We start from the raw sequence: 17402 nt of genomic DNA on the forward strand, positions 1-17402 counted from the left end.
TTAAAGACCAAACAGCTGAAACGTATTTTTAAAAAGTTGTGTTAACTTAAAAATCTAAAATAGCTATTTCAGATCTATTTTTCTAATTGATAGAACATGTTTTTTAGTTTTAAGCCATCATCACTCAACCATCCATCTATCCATCCATCCATCTTCTACCGTTGATCCGAGGATCCGAGTCTAAGCAGGGAAGCCCAGACTTCATCACTCAACCATTCTAAGTAATTTTGTCATTGTACTGAAATTATTTGAGAATCCTCCCTTAATCTTCAGAGTTTTCCCAGAATGCCTTTGGGCATTTGACACTTTTGCACCATTGGTAGTTACTGACTCAGATAAGTCCAACCTGTAAGGAGCAACTATAATATCCAATGGATGGTATAAAGAATAAGATGGAAGAGGACTTCTTGGTTTAGTGTGCACTTTTTACTTGTTACTTAAGTTGGACTACCTTGGGAGGCATACATTTTTAGAAGTATGTGGAAAAAATAAGGGAAACTGCAGTGGATCAAGAACACATGGCTGTATGAACATGTTGTTTTGAGTTGGATTTAAAAAATTAAGTGTAGGAAAGTTCCCAGGATGTAGTTTATCTTATTAAAAGTCATGCTAACCCGACATTATTGATTAATGGTTTCTCAAAAAATGCATTTCCACTTTGATGTAATCAGGTTCAACAAAAAATTTGAGTAGTTTCAACTTGTTTGGTTTTACAGTGTATGGAGTATAGTTTCCTTTTATCATTATTATCTCATGAAGAGTTTTTTTTTCCAATTGCCAGAGATTTCAGTAAATAAAAAAACTATTAAACTAAACAAAAATTATGTTGTTGCTTTTAGTCTTTTTTGCTTCTTTAACTCATGAGGGGGCATCAGTGTTGATTCAGTCTGTTTAATAACCACCTAAAAGCTGCCCATAGGGGCTTTAACCTGGGTAAGCGGTACTGTCATACACACACATACCTATCATATCTGTTTGAATTTAAACAAAAATGCAGCTGAGCTTGTAACAGTTGCTGTAAAAAGCAATAGCTAATAGAGCATGATGTCAATTGAACGGAGGAAAAGTCCACCTAAAAATACATAAATATGCATGCAAATCACTGCTGCCATGATTATTGAAGTGGTTGTAGAACTGTGCTCATGTCACAGTCTAAAACTGCTGTCATCGCTTTCATTTGTGCTTAGAAAAGCATGCAGAGCTGATTTCATCTGACTACAGACAAAAGGAACATGTCAGTACAATGGTGCCATGCAGTAGAAAAGATGTGCTGTTTGATACATAAAGAGATTTGTTTTTATTTTTCCTTGGCATGTTGTTTTTGTGAGTTTTGGGAAAGCAGACTGCCAAATAAAATGAGTCCTACAAATGCACAAATGTAACGTTAAGAAGGTTGACCTGAATACACACAGACCAAACAGAACATTGTGAGCAGTTGTGTAGTGCAGGATATACGCAGATATACGGGGTATACCCACTAAATGTTTTTTTTTTATCTCCATGAACTATACCCACTAAATAAAAGAGTGTACCCCCAAAAAAGAGTACATAAATTAAGAGCATACCCACTTCTGCATGCACCACTGAGTGTGAGTATTGCTCAGTCAGCTTCTCTCAGGGTAACAAATGTAGCAGCATTGACTATTTTTACAGAGTGTACATGTTCAGTAACAGCTGACATGTTTAACATTGTAAGCAGGTAACAGTCATGATGTCAGATGACGTTCAGATTGTGTCACAAATCACTTAAAGCTGTGGTTTGAAAAAAAAAATCTACAAGCAGGGTGAGGAGTCAAGTGTGTTTTTCATGTGCAAAGAGGCTTTCCCTTCTATGGTACAGTAACCATGGTGAGGTTGTCAGCGTGGATTTCTGGTATTATGGTCCTTTCTGGTCTTAGACACACTGCCAACCTCTGCGCAAAACAAAGAAAGAAAGAAAGTGTTTATTTTGAAGGCCATTTTATGAAGACAATTATGTTTCCAGCACCTGTTTCAAGCTCTCTCCACACCCACTGACCTGTTTCAGAGATCCAGGGGTCCACACCAGCTTGTACACCATGTAGATGGGGATCCACATGAAAGATGAGAAGCCAACAAAGTATCCCACTGTGATGCTCCAGTCTGGGTACTTATAGTCAAACAGTGTGAGGGGTGGCACTTTCAGGGAGCTCACTATAATGTACTGAGGAGAGATTAAATGCATCACAAATACATACTTGTATTTTCCAAACTGTATGTAACAGTATATAGCACTATTGCACAAAGCAAAACCCCTGTTTGATATCCATAGATTGTTAAGAGAAATGAAAGGAAGAAATCAAAGTGTAATAATGTGAAATGAGAATGTCAAAGACAACCAGGGAGAAAAGATTCAAATGAGAAACAACAATGTTAACTGGGATAAGGGGAATGAAATTGCTCTTTCACTCAGTGTTTTGCAACACAGTTTATAATATAAAAGTGATGGGGACTAGCTGTCCAGTATTCATGGCCTTCAAAGGCCTCTTGACAAACTGTTGTTTTTTTCTTATTAAATTGAATTAATTTTCAAACATTATAACAGCAACAAAAGACAACTAAACAATGCAAAACAGAACCTAACAAATATGCTTGATCCTTATGAATGAGGATTTTTGTTGAAAACTTGTATCTGCACACAGCAAAAAACATCTCATTACACTTATCATAAGCAGCTTCCACTGGACAAGTCCAGGTTAACACATGCTTCAAGATCCATCCATCCATCTTCTATACTGCTTATCCCGTACCTTATAGAAGATACTGGTTGAAGCCTAACATCAGACATGGTTACTGTAGGGGGCTTATTATCCGTGATTTGACAATCTTATTTAAACCAAAATAAATGACTTCACCAAAATAGCCCATAGATATGCAAACTATTCAGACAAAAATTGTTTTTTGAACCAGGCAATAAACACACTTTCTGTCTGCAGTATTTTACAGAAGTGGAAAGTAACTAATTACATTTACTGAAATTACTGTAATTTAGTAGTTCAGAGTTTATTTTTACTCCTAAAGTGTAATTTTACCTCCATTATGAGTGAAATGGTCTTCAGGGTTGGAGATATTTGACAGTGTTTATCCACTTGCATTAGTTCAACTCTGTAAAAAGTCAATTGATCTGAGCTCTGCTGGCTGGGATTTCAAATCTGGGGAATGTGTGGGCAGAGTTTCCCATCATGCCCTTGTGCAGAGTGCTTATATCTGTTTTTGATGAATTTAGTTGTGTTTAGATGTTGCCTGTTGCATAGTGATCCCTGCTGGGGTTCTTGCGCATGTTTCTGGTGGATTTGCAACATGAGTGAAATTATCCACTGAGTTAGAGTTAACAACTCTAGGTTATCCTAAAGGAAGTATAGTACATCAGCATGCATTGCTTTGCAATGAGATTGACTCTATTTGTTCATGCTAGAGGAGACCCACCTTGAAGCAGATTTTCAAGAGTTACTGTAGCTCTGTGTACTTTAACTTTATATAGTGTGGACCAATATAGACATTTTCAAAGTGCTACGTTTAACTCTATATGAGTTTGATTATACAAATGATTATATAAATATATGTCAGTTTTGTTCTGTATTTGCTTTATCATAGAGGTGTGACTTTACCTGAGCAACCTGGTTTGACCCTAACCCGATTTTCTTGTTATTCTTGCCAATAAGGAAACATCATATTTACCTCCGCCAAGGAGGTTATGTGATCGGGAGGGTTTGTTAGTTTGTTAGTTTGTTAGTTTGTTTGTTTGTCAGTTAGTTTGTTTGTTTGTTAGCAGCATAACTCAAAAAGTTGTGGACGGATTTTGATGAAATTTTCAGGAAATGTCCAAAATGGCATAAGGAAGAACTGATTAGATTTTGGGACTGATCCGAATCACCATCTGGTTTCAGGAATTTTTTTTAAAGGATTCTGTACTATTGGGAGATAGGGCTAATGGCGAGGTCTGCGCTCTCTGTGTGCTTTTCTTGTTTAGTATGTAACTCCTCAGTAGCATCTCAGTACTTAAAGTAAACTTTAAATTTAATACTTTGTACTTATTTGAGTAGCTTTGTGAACCAGTACTCTTACTTTACTTGAATAAAGTATAACCAGAGTAACTGTACTTGAGTACATTAGTCATGTACTTTTCCACCTCTGGTATTCTAACATGGAATGTTTACGTGTCTGGTACCAGCTTCAAGTAGGCACTTACAGTACTGCATGTTTTTTGCACTTCTGCATTGGAAATGATTTTCAATCACAGTTTGTCGCTTGCTCTTTACCAGTGATTCAGACTTATTTGTTGCTCTTTTTTAAATCTTGACATAAGCTGTTAATCTGGACTATTTACACAAGTGTGGCTTTGTGGTTTATAATATCTGTAATGAGATTCTCTGACAAGAAAATTGACAAATGCACAGGCTAAGATTTGAGTTTTTGCAGTAATCAAAATAAATGTTCCCCTGTTGTTGTTAATGTAGTTTGAAAGTTTAATATCTTACAGCTAGGAAAGCTGGACTGATGGCGACCCAGCACACCCTCCAGAATAACCCAGGAGCTTTCCCCAGCATGGCCTGCACATCATTGCTGAATCTTTTGATACCTGAAACCAACATAATAAGCGCAAGACACAGTCATTTTACTGTATTTGTTTTACACTGAAGATTTAAAAATGAATACTGCTTCACTGATTTAAAAAAAACAATCTCCTGTTTACCATAGAACCAGGAAACAGCTATGGCCTCAAGGAAGCCCACTGCTATGATGGAGCTTCCCACTCCAAATTCCTCTAGCAGTTTTACAACATAGGCCCCACCCTGTCAATAACATTTTTCACTGGTTAATAACATCTCCATGGTTTTTCCCATCCATGTTAGCAACATCTTGTAGATATTAACTGCAATGCATGTTGACCTAATTCAAATTTACAGAAAATGTCCCTAAAGGTAAATTATTGTTATATAGATGGGTTATTTTTTTTATTTTGTGATTAATAAAAGAAATGGGACAAACTTACATTTGTAAGGGTGCTTAGTGAGCCCAAAAAGCAGACAACAACCAAGCCCAGAACAAAAAGTTCACGTCTGTGAGAGAAAAGATCTGGGTATTCGTCCAACACTGCAGTAATGATTGCCTCCAGCCCACCAAACTGAAACACACGAGGAAAGATTGCAACACTGTAAGTAATAATTTGTCTTAAATATATAATATGCAAAATTAAATACTATTATAACTGATAAAAGGTAGATCCTAACTGACTGGACAAAAACCTTCTAGTAACAGAGTGATGTCAAACTTCATTTTGGGTTTGCTATTCTTAGCGCTATGTTCACACTAATGGGGTGATTCTCCCTTCAACTTGTTTATATTTTGCTCAGAGGTTCTTTCATGTTCTAATCATTTTAGAAGAAAAAGAAACCCTTTAAGGCCACATATTATGCAAAATACTAACTTTTCAGGCTTTTCTAACAAAAATATGTGCCCCTGGCCTGTCCACAATCCCCTCAAGAATCAGAAAAATCCATTCCCCTCCCCCCTCTTTCTCCACTTTTTATTAAATGTGTGCTGAAATAGGCTGTTCTCAGATTTTCCCCTCATGATGTCATGTGGGGAGTTAGCAAAGCCCCCAGATTCAGTTGGCCCTCCCCGCTTAGAAGAAGGTTCCACCCTCCTCTTGTGAAAGCCGTGGCTGTGTCCGAAACCACTCACTCATTCCCTGTCCTATCCACTCTATAGTGAGCAGCATATAGTGGACTATATAGTGGACTCAACTGCAAAACACAAAAATTATTTCGGACACTACTCTGGCTGCAAGCAATGTTGTCATCGCTGTCTCACAATTAAAATGTTTAGCAACAGCAGCTCGTAAATTTCCATGACAACGGCTGAGGATCAAAATTAACGGTAGAATTTCACTGAAAACTGATACTAAATGTGATGTACCCCCCCCCAAAATAAAATACTGATAGATAAAAAAAAGCTCATGTCTTTAGTGGCAAAAAAGTGTACATTTTTGTGTGTAATGTAACTTGTTTTTGCATAAAGATAATGGTCTCATGTGTTGTAGTTACTCTGTTTTAAATCTTTAGCATTTTCTTACAGATTTGGCTAAAACCAAAAAACAAAATTTGGACACCACTACAAAATGGTGTATTCACTATATAGTGCACTATGTAGTGAATAGGGAGTGATTTCGGACACAGCCCACATCCATTAAACCACATCCATTTCCTGAGGGGAGTGTAGTTAGGGGTGGAGTCAAACAGCTCATTAACTTTTAAAGCCACAGATACAGAAACAGGTTGTTCTGAGCAGGACTGAAACAGAGGGGTTTTTCAGACATTCAAAAATCCAATACTGGAGTGGTTTTTCAGCAACAAACTTCACGGGCATGTTTTGGGGACCTCTGAGACCAATATAAACTTGTCTTAAAAGGGTAAAATATGTGACCTTTAAAGCTGTTGTGAGGAATTTTTGGTCAGGGTAAATATATCCCATCATTTTACTCTTTTCCCCTGTACACAGGAGAGTAGTGTTTTAAGAAATTATCTAATCCTGCTTTCTTTAATTAATCTATTACTCACATGAGTCTTTGCAGTGAAACATGTGAAACGGTACGTTTCAGCGTATTTAGTCACTTTATCTGACACCTATCCCCTGGCAGTAGTTTCACACATTAAAAATGTTATATTAGATTTTTGAATGTTGATACTGATTGTCTTTTTGGTAGATTATTTCTTTATTGCAACAATGTTTCTTGGCAATAAATCCTATACTGTTTAAAAGCCTGTTAATTTCCCTATTAAATGGTGCCAAGTTTGTAAAGAACATGCATTTGTGGGATGAGCAGCAGAGCTGAGTATGTGGGTTGTGCCCTTGAAAATAAAAAACAAATCTTTTCTGTCAGTGCCTAACACCTTATTCTGCTGTTGCTATCGACTCTTATTTTGTTTCCGTCAGATGACAATGACCCAAAAGAATGGGGTTTATCAGAGACTACCTCCAGATTTGGAGTGAAGAGGATCGAATGGTCTGCCAGCAGTCCTAACCTTAACCCTACTGAACATTTGTTGGATCAGCTTGGGCGTGCTGTTCATGCCAGAGTGACCAACACAACCACACCAACGGACTTGCGGATGCCATCCCATAGCAGTGTGTGACCAGGCTGGTGACCAGCATGAGGAGGTGCCAGGCCGTTGTGGCTGTGTATGGTTCTTCCACAAGCTACTGAGGCTCCTGTTTGTTCAATGAATAAATTATTGAATTATGTCTTGTTTCTTCAGACTTCAATCATCGAATCCACCAAACACCAAACAAGAGTCAATGGTAGAATAAGCTGTTTGGCATTGGCAGAGAAGATTTGGCAAATTCCTCATGGAAGCAATCCACATACTCAGCTCTGCTGCTCATCCCACAAATGCATGTTCCTTACAAATGTGGCACCATTTAAGAAGCATTGTTACAAAAAAAGAAATAATCTACCATATACAAATGTCTTTACTTTTTGTGCTAGGGTCATTTTAAACTTAAATTCAATGCCTGAAAACAAGAAAACATGCTTCTGCTACTGTGAGGGCAACCAAGAATTGACTCAAAATATGAATTGCTGATGACTTTGTGGGGTTAAGGTCATAGTTTTAACCTTATTTGTAACTTTTTAATTTTATAACTCACAAATATAACAATGTGAATCAAAATAACAGGCCCTGCATCAAATATATTGTTAGCTTCTTTCATATATATCTTTAATCTGTGGGAGGTGACAGAAGTTTACTGTTTGTTACCGTGCTGTCAAGTCCCAGAGTGATCATCATTGTAAAAAAGATGATTGCAAAAAAGGTCGAGCCCATCATGTTTGCAATGGCTTCTGGGTAGGTGATGAAGAGCAAACTTGGTCCTGAAATCATAGGCACATTGAGTTTGAATGGATGAGGCTTCCTTTAATTGCATTATTATTTCAATAGTGAATCAAATTTACTGACCTTTATCTCTGGCTACATCCTCCACTTCCACCTGCCTCATCTCAGCCATGTAGCCCAGGACGGTGAAGATCACGAAGCCTGACACGAAGCTGGTCAGACAGTTCACCAAGCTGGTCACAATGGCATCACTGTAGAAGGCAATGAAACCACATTTAAGCATGTGCAGCACCATATATCTCACGTTTATTCATGGATGCACCTATTTTTTTTCCTCTATTGGTGATACTGTGGTGAAGTATTGCTCGTTGACGTGACCATGTGGTGACCTCTGTGACCTCAGCTGAAAGGATCCCTTTATATTATCTGCTCAGCTTTGTATCAAATACACAAGAAATAGTCCATGCCAAAAAGCACAGATGTCTTACAACAGCACTAATGAGAGATCCTCAGCTGAAGTATGTGTTCTGTGTTCATTAGAAACATACAGTTCTCAGTCTTACACCAAAGGGTCAATCTGCAGGATTCTTCTGTCTCAAGAGTGCTTCTCTGAAAAAGTAATGATGGTTCAAAACAAATAAATGAATGTCAGTGTTAGCATACACACTCAGGATTGGGATTGTTCGCTTTACTGTTGAGTCATTCTCCATTTTCTAGTCAAGAAATACAAGATTTTTAGGCCACATTGAGGATTTGAACCCACCATGTAGTATTGCATAGCGCTGCCTCAAAGGCACAATTGTATATAAATGAAAGCTGTGAATCTGACAGCTGCTCTTTAAGTTTTACATGCTGTGCAAAAAGGCATTAAAATAGATCCTTAAACCCAGCAGGTTTAAGTTTAAGCCATTTATTTGGGCTCTCAGTCTCTTCCTCTGAAGCTCTTTCAGGCCACAAAAGTAGGTTCACATGACTCAGTGTGTCTCAGTTCTCACCGATAGCAGTTATTTGTGAAAGGGTTGTAGCTGGAGAGAGCCAGGAGGACCCCGAAGCCGGGGCCTAGAGAGAAGAATATCTGTGCTGCTGCATCCACCCACACCTGGAGAAGACCAGAGAAGAGAAACAGAAATAGAGATACAACTTTATGGCTCTCCTGATGGATCTTATTATGGGATGCTTTAAGAAAAAATGCTTTTTTCTTTTTTTTTTTTTTTGTATTAGGGCTTTCCTCTTTACTGTTATTGTCCACCCCTAAATTTCTCCTCTAATCCCTCTGTGCTGTGTTGACAGTCGTATAGTAATGTAGTAGCCACACAGCTGTACACAGGGAGATCTGAGGAGCATTCGGCAGTAAAAAGAGGAGGGTAGCGTTGGATATCAGTGAGTGAGATAGAAAGGGAGGCCTTTGTTAATGGGCAGAAAATCTAAACCAATTATGCATCTCATTATCCTGCTCTGTGGCTTATTTATGCATCTCATTTCATCTCATCCATATTCCCCTGTAACCAAAGCACTCATACATGTTGTGCAAACAATCACAGAGGAAGGAAAGGTTGTCTCATCAATCCAAAAAAAACAAAAAAAAAGAAGATTCTCAAGGTACTTGTGGATAAAAAAGGGTAGGTTTATATCTAAATACTGCTCGGATGCTTTGAATACACGCACGTGTTCTTTACACCAATCTTACAAGTTAAATACTGGCCAGGGACTCACTGTTCTGTGGTTTTTCCAAAAGTCAACGTCCTATTTTGCAAAGATATGTCGATAGAAAGTGCGTATCATTCTATTTCTGTGTTGTAATGGCCATAAATTCAGACTACTGTGGAAATGATCTAAAAGAAAGATAGCAGCAGCAGATTTGAGACAAGTGAATTTCCACACTTATCTTGGATTATCTAAAGACAAATCATTAGAGGCATGCCCATGTTTCTCCTATCAGAAATGAGCCCTTTTTTGTCTAAGTGACTATAAAACTCACACTGGTCTCCAGAAGCTTCCCCCACTGTGGTTTCAGGTAAAACACCACACCTCTCCATGCACCAGGCAGAGTTGCTCCTCTAATAAGCAGGATGAACAGCACTATGTAGGGCAAGGTGGCTGTCACCCACACAACCTGGAAATAAAGATCAGAATCTGATGGGGAAAATATGTGACAAAGGTGGGGCAAAAATAATTTTATGGCTTATGTGTTACCTTCCCTGAAGTCTTCACCCCCTTCCACAGGCTGAAGTAAACAATGGTGAAAATAAGGAAAAGGCAGAGCATCAACTGCCATCGGACACCCCCAACGTTTTTCAGCCCTGAAGACTTGTGAATCTCCAGAACATTCCTCCTGTGATAATAAAACACACAGAAACATCAGCATATTTTCCACAACCCAAACAACCGTCCCCCTGAGTAAATCTATTTTTGTCTAGCATTACTGTAAAGCTATTTATATATGTGGTTTCTGTTACTCACACTTACATGCACTTACGTGTAAAATTCCTCTGCCGGAGACCTGGAGGCATTGGTCCAAGTGACGTTGTCCATGCCAAAGTAGTTGGTGCAGTCGGGGGTGTTCCACACGTTGTCACAGTTTGTCCAAGGCAGAATGCTGGAGAAGGAGGAGTAGAAGTAGAAGAGGGCCCAGGCGATGATGGTGTTGTAGTAGAAGGAGACGTACAGGGCGATGATACAGATGGCATAGCCTATACCTAAAACACAGGAGAAAGACTGATGTCTTTGCATTTCAATGTTTTCAGTCATGCATTTCATCTGAACATCTCCCAGTGAGCTGTGTAGAGCCTTACCTTTGAAAATGGGACAAATGTGTTTCCATATAGAAATGGCTCCGGTGCGGTGGAACTGTCCCAGTGCCAGCTCCATGTAGAAGAGCGGCACGCCACCAAAGATGGCCATCAAAATGTAGGGGATAAGGAAAGCACCTAAACACAGAGGATACGTGCCATATGGGGGCTTCAGCATGAGCTGCCTCATGTGCATTTAAAAGTGAGGACATTATTAAAGATAAAGGTTTAAATCCTAAATAAAGTCCTTGTGCCAGGTAACTCCAACATTACAGTGCAAAAAAGTGCAACAAAAATAAACCACAGAAAGTGTACTTTAAAGTGTGAAACACAAAAAAATCACAAGTATAGACGAAAAAAGATGGACCCAACAAGGAATTTGGATTTAAAAAAAGAAGGAAAATTTGTGTTTTCTCCCCCGTTTATTGCATTAAAATGTATAATGTGGTTCAATTGAAACTACAGCTCAAAGAAGGGAGCTATAAGAGTCAAATTTACAGCCATAATAAGGAACTACTAATAAAGATATGTTAAACTTACTTTCAAGTCTTCTACAACATTTGTCTTTCAAATATAATCATGGAATTGCACACAGATCGTCTTTATTTTTTCACTGCACTTCTGTTTTCCAGAACTTGTCTTGATGTTTTTTCTGTTTGATTTTCATCACCTAAAAAGCTTTTGATAAAATTTTTAAAAATTCTTTACATCTTTAACACAAACCACAGGCTGCCAACTTCAGACGGGTCATTATAGTTGCTGGTGTAAAGTGACAAATGTGAAACACATTTACACTTTTAAACATAATAGCTTGTCTATTTGTACATGAAAAAAGTAAATGAGCATTTCCCTCAAGACAATCCCATGCTTTCCTGCTGTTAAAAAAAGGCTAAAACTGACCTAATAAATCAGAATCAGGTCATGAAGCATAAGTGTAAAACTTTAAAGGGTTTTTAGCAGATGGTAGGGCTACAGATGTGCCTTTCAGCACCATGGACAGCTCCTGTCGCCAGATGCGTACAGCTTCAGCCTTGCGTTTGAATCATCGTCATCATACAGCATTTGATGACTCTTACAGAGTATTTGCCAAGTGGCTCCACTCATAGCTAATCAATTTAAACCAAACCAATTGGTGCAAAAATGTCAAAAACCACTTACCTCCACCGTTTTGATAACACACGTAAGGAAACCTCCAAACATTTCCCAGGTCCACCGCAAAGCCAATGACAGACAGGAGAAAATCCATCTTTTTGCTCCACTTGTCTCTGGAGTTGGTCTGAGTGAGGACCGGCGCAGGGACCGCGTTGTTATTGGCGGTGTAGCCGGGGTTTGGGGAGCCGTGGTGGGTCAGACTGCTGGCCATGACCGCTGAGTCCTGAAGGGGCATCGGACTGTGAAAAGTCAGCCAAAGGAGCAGCTCCACACAGAGGAGGATGTTTCCCCTGTAATGATGACGGACAGGCCGGGTGGAGGAGTGGGTGGAGCTGAGGCCACCTGTTAGAGGAGAGAGATAACACTGCAGCCCTCTAAAGACTTTCAACGTTCATTTACAGAGCTTAAAGATCAATAGTTGTGATCAACCACACCAGACGTGATATTTCAGCCCTCTTATGCATAGTTGATTGAACATATTTTTAGTTTTAAATAAACAGTACTAAATCTTTCAAAGTAGTTTTTTGCCATTGTACTCAAATTATTTGACAATCGCCCCTCATTCTGCAGAATTTTCCCAGAATGCCTTTGGACATTGGACACCTTTGCACCATGAGTGAAGTTACTGTCTGTTAGAGAAGTTTTGGGTACAACAACGATGTACAATGACTTATGTGCTTTACATGATAGAGCAGTGTTATCACTTCTGCCAAGGACATTATATGATTGGCAGGGTTTGTTATTTTGTTAGCAACACAATTCAAAACGTCATGGACAGATTCTCATGAAATTTTCAGGAAATGGCATAAGGAAGAACTGATGAGATTTTGGGACTGATCCGGATCACCGTCTGGATCCAGGAATTTTTTAAAGGATTCTTTACTACTGGGATATAGGGTTAATGGCGGAGGTCTGCGCTGTTACCACTTTACACCAGGAGACATGGCGGACATGAGTTATCTCAATCCCAGCAGCATGTTTTTGGTGTCTTTCTATTCAAAGTTTTGGAGTTTATAGAGTTTGAAAGACGCATGCCTGGTCCAGGAGATGAGCCGGAGTGTAATAGAGAGAAAGACAGTGAATTATAGCGAAAATAGTCACAGTGCTGGGAGGAATAGAGGAATATTCACCCTCTGCCATGACTTTCAGTCATCCAGTGAGACCATGGGTGCTTCCACCATGACAGTCCACAAGTAGCGAAGCCAATGCTTTGCCTCACTGCGTCTCCACCCCATCGTGGAGGGAGTAATCAGCGAATTAGATTTTGGGAGTGATCCGGATCACCATCTGGATCCAGGAATGATTTTAAAGGATTCTTCACTATTGAGAGATCAGGCTAATGGCAGAGGTCTGCGCTCCCTGAGTGCTTTTCTAGTCTGATTATATGAACTAATCACCTTAAGTCACCAATAGTCTCTGTAGTAGATCTAGCTTGAATGTCCGAAAATTAAAATATGCAATAGAACTAAGGGAAACTGCAGAGGATAAATAGATTTACAAAAGGTACTTAGACTTGAAATGCATTTAAACAGAACTGAGAGTTATAAGGAATCAAGACTTAACAGCTCACTGTGAACCCTATTGTAGCTGAAACTATCTTTGGTGGAAGTATGATAAGAGATTCTTTACCTTTTGAATTTAAAATAAAGCATCTAGCTTAATTTCCATAAGATTCTGAGCTCTATTCATTAAGAGATTCAATATTTAAGTTTATTTGGTTAGCTACCCTTTGCTACTTCCTCATGCTGCCCCCAAAGATATTGTTGAGAGTTTAGAGCTACCGCCTAGTTACACTGAAAAAAAAAAATCTGAGGAGAAGTAAATTTAACTTAATTGAATCTGTGAAATCAACAATAAAAAAATCAAGTTAGTAGCTTCACACAAATATATCTAGTATTGAAGTCAAACATATTTGTTCAAAATACAAAACATTGTGATTTTTTTCGAAACACAAATAATTTAAGTAATGTGAGCCAGTCTTTTTAAATTCATCCACACACACAAAAAAAAAAAAAAAAAAACAATCTTGTTATCTTTAGTGTGTTTCTTTCAGGTATTTAAAAACACCAACAGAGGTGGGCCAAGGCCGCCTATCTGCTTTAGTTTTTGAAAATAATGATCTGCACCGAGGGAGGAGCCAGATTTCACAAATTATAAGATTATTTTACTATTAATCACATTCTGTTTGTTGTCACTCAAAATACTTGCACATTCTTTTACTATCGTAACCTAAAGTTTGTTATTTTTTCAGGCAAACGCTGCTGCCTACTATAATGTTTGGCCAATAGCAGGCTATGATTCATACAGCATGGGTGCTATTGGCCAATCAGAGAGTGCGTTACATTGAGAACTGGTGTTCCACACTGGTGCATGGTATCAGTACACCTATACCTGCAGAATCAGTGACCTAAAAGTTGTGCTGCTGCACTCAGAAAAACTAACATGAGTGTCCGTTACATGGATATGGTAAAAGGTGTGTCCCTCCCCCCTCCTTGACAAAGTTGAGGAGCAGTCATCTTGAGATGAAACATCATGTGTGGAACAAGTTGAGCTAAATCCTTTATCATCCATCGAACAGAAAACAATAAGGGTGCTGAAATGTTATCAACAGTTAGTTATTGTCTTCTTCTGCATTTTGGCTTTTTTTTTTTTTTTTTTTTTGTTACTGAGTGTTTTATTAGAGTTCATTAAATTGCTGAATATATAAATGCTGTGTCAAAAACATCTTATTTTCTGAATAATTACTATTTGTTCATTTTCATATGATTAAAAAGGTCATCTCTTAACCTAAAGCATTAAATTAAGTAAATCATAATCATATTGTGGTGATCCAGGAAGCAGTCGCCTGGAGCAGGGACTTCTAGAATTGTTTTGTGCAAAAGAATTGGCTCATCTACTGTTCTGTAATGTTCATGTTTCATTGCACAGTTATAATTATGTATGTTTTGTTTATTGGTTCATGTTTTTAGGGAAAATGTTTTTCCAAGTATGACACCATGAGTGAGGGGGTTAATGCTGCAGACTACTCTGTCTGTATGTGACTGTAATCAAGTACTACATGAAGTGATAACTTTTAATAGTTGGTATAACTACAAGGGTTAGCATATCACTATATAGCTTGAAATGTACTACTACCTCTTCCCTGATGCCAAGACATTTCAAAGGAAAACAGAATTAATACAATTTACCTGGCCTGTGTCTGTGATTCGGGTAATGGGCCCATTAGTCTCCACTGTGTGCATACAACACTCCACATTGAAAAAAATAAGTAATCATTACCTCTGCCAAGGGGGTTATATGATTAGGTGGGTTTGCTAGTTTGTTTGTTGTTTGTTTGTTGACAACATAACTCAAAAAGTCATGGATGGATTTTGATGAAATTTTCAGGAAATGGCAGAAATGGCATAAGGGAGAACTGATTAGATTTTGGGACTGATCTGGATCACCATCTGGATCCAGGAATTTTTTAAATGATTCTGTTCTATTGGGAGATCGGGCTAATGGCGGAGGTCTGCGCTATTACCACTTTATACCAGGAGATGGCGGACCCGAGTAACTTCAATCCCAGCAGCATTTTTGGTGTCTTTCTATTCAAAGTTTTGGAGTTTATAGAGTGTGAAAGACGCATGCCCGGTCCAGGAGATGAGTCGAGAGAGAAAGACAGCGAATTGTAGCGAGAATACTCACAATGCTGGGAGGAATAGAGGAATATTCACCTCCTGCCATGACTTCCAGTTGTCCGGTGACACCTTGGGTGAGACTGTCAGTGCATCTTTTGGCACCGGCAGGCTATGCTATATAATAATCCACCTACTGTGATGCCAGTGCTTTACTTCATCATGGTTCCGTCCCACCGGGGAGGGAGTAATCAATGAATGCCATGGTGGGGGTCACATGGGGATGGATCAAGGAATTGATAAAGAAATATTCACTATTGGGGGATTGGGCTAATGGGCAACGAGAGCATTTCTAGTTAATACAAAGACTAGCTTTGTTTGATCTACATAATAAAATAAAGTTGGATATACTTGCAAATTTCATTTACTACATTGAAAAAATCAAATAAGTTATACAAAGACTAGTTTTGGTTGATCTACATAATAAAATCAAGTTCACTTTACTTGGACTTTTTTTTCATGTAAACAATAAGTAAGTAGTTAAAACAAAAAAAAAAATCTTGCTTGTTCAACATAAATAAATAATGCAAAAAGTTGCCAAAATTTTTTTTAGTAGATCTAGTTGAAAATTTTTATCAATGTACATGCCTACACTAGGTATCCAGTTGTCAGGCATTGAAAGTACTGCTGTGAGTCAAGAAGAAAGGCTGTGGTGTTTTCTGTGCTAGTGTGGTTTGTAAAAATGTTATAGTAATGTAAGACAAGGGCTGATGATGAGACTCAGTGACCTTGCCCTAGTACCTCCAAAACAGTGAACATTTCTGCAAAGTTGGAGGGAAATCACTCAAAGCATTCTTGAAATATTGTATTCATAAACTAAGGATCAACATGGGCCCTTTGACCTTGACCTTTGACCTCCAAATTTGCATCAGTTCTTCTTTGAGTCAGAGTGGACATTTGTGAAATGTTTATAAAAAATCTCTCAAAGCATTCTTGAGATATTGCATTCACAAGAATGCAGAAATGGACTGACGCATGTATTTATGTATGACAGGAAATCCAACAGCCAATGGCCTCAGCCATCGCTAGCACAGAGGCATGACTACAATCTTATGGCGCACCATATGTGTTCAATTAAGTAAATATTGATTTCTCAGTGATGTTTATACTCTAAAAGGACAAAAGTATTCAACTGCTTGACCATTACACCAACAAGGACTGTAGTGACGTTGTTCAAATACATGTACTTTAATACAGAGTTGCTTGGAGTTGTTGATCAGACTCGTCTTCTTCAGATCAACAACTTGCATGTCTAATTTTAACTCATCATTCACACTATTCCAATTTTCAGCCTGGCTCTAAATGTTTATAGTTTTAGAAAAAAATTGAAAAAAAAAAATCATATGCTTTAGAATTCAGCAGGTAGGTCGTTCAGTAGCTTGATAAATCAGACTGCAAAAGCCTGATAGCCCCTAGACACCTGTCAAAACCAGGAGAAACAGCATGATTTTCAAAGGTGAGTATGCTCACATGGGATTAGAAAGTCTTTAATACACTGTATTTTGTAGCCAGACAAGAAAGCTCTTAAGGAACTACTTGGCTGTTCAAAAGTAACTACTTTTTCATTGTGAATAAGCCAGACCAGTAAAGTGGCACAGTGAAAGGGTTCTCTAACTTTCAGCCTTGCAGTACTTTCTGTGTAATGTCATGTGTCACACAATAGTTCAAAAACAAGGCTTAAAAGGCAGAATATGCCATTGCCACACAGACAAGCCCCTGCTGGGATTCAAAGTCTTGGTGGCCTCTCTTACTTGTCTCTTTCCACTCAGTGTGTGAGGAGGACAGCCTAATTTGGCCAGATTTACATGTGCCATATTCTTCCCATTTCTTGATGATGGATTTAACTGAACTCTAGGGGATGTGCAGTGCCTTGTTTTTTTGTATCCATCCCCTGACTTATATTTTTCAGTAACCTTTTCTCTGAGTTACTT

General features: G+C 38.4%; 1 protein-coding gene across 1 annotated transcript; it reads right to left on the reverse strand.

The window, feature by feature from the left end:
- Positions 1-1829: 1829 nt before the first annotated feature.
- slc6a4b (solute carrier family 6 member 4b) lies at positions 1830-12005 on the reverse strand. Its single transcript, XM_041788203.1, has 13 exons — positions 11801-12005; positions 10646-10780; positions 10330-10549; positions 10047-10185; positions 9832-9966; positions 8849-8952; positions 7977-8104; positions 7779-7891; positions 5012-5143; positions 4712-4811; positions 4497-4597; positions 2018-2182; positions 1830-1913 (listed from the first exon to the last, which is right to left on the reverse strand). Exons 1-13 carry the CDS (start codon positions 12003-12005, stop codon positions 1830-1832), a joined length of 1761 nt encoding a protein of 586 aa, XP_041644137.1.
- Positions 12006-17402: the final 5397 nt, after the last annotated feature.

This window comes from Cheilinus undulatus, linkage group 5 (genome assembly GCF_018320785.1).
Source record: "Cheilinus undulatus linkage group 5, ASM1832078v1, whole genome shotgun sequence".
Taxonomy (NCBI): domain Eukaryota; kingdom Metazoa; phylum Chordata; class Actinopteri; order Labriformes; family Labridae; genus Cheilinus; species Cheilinus undulatus.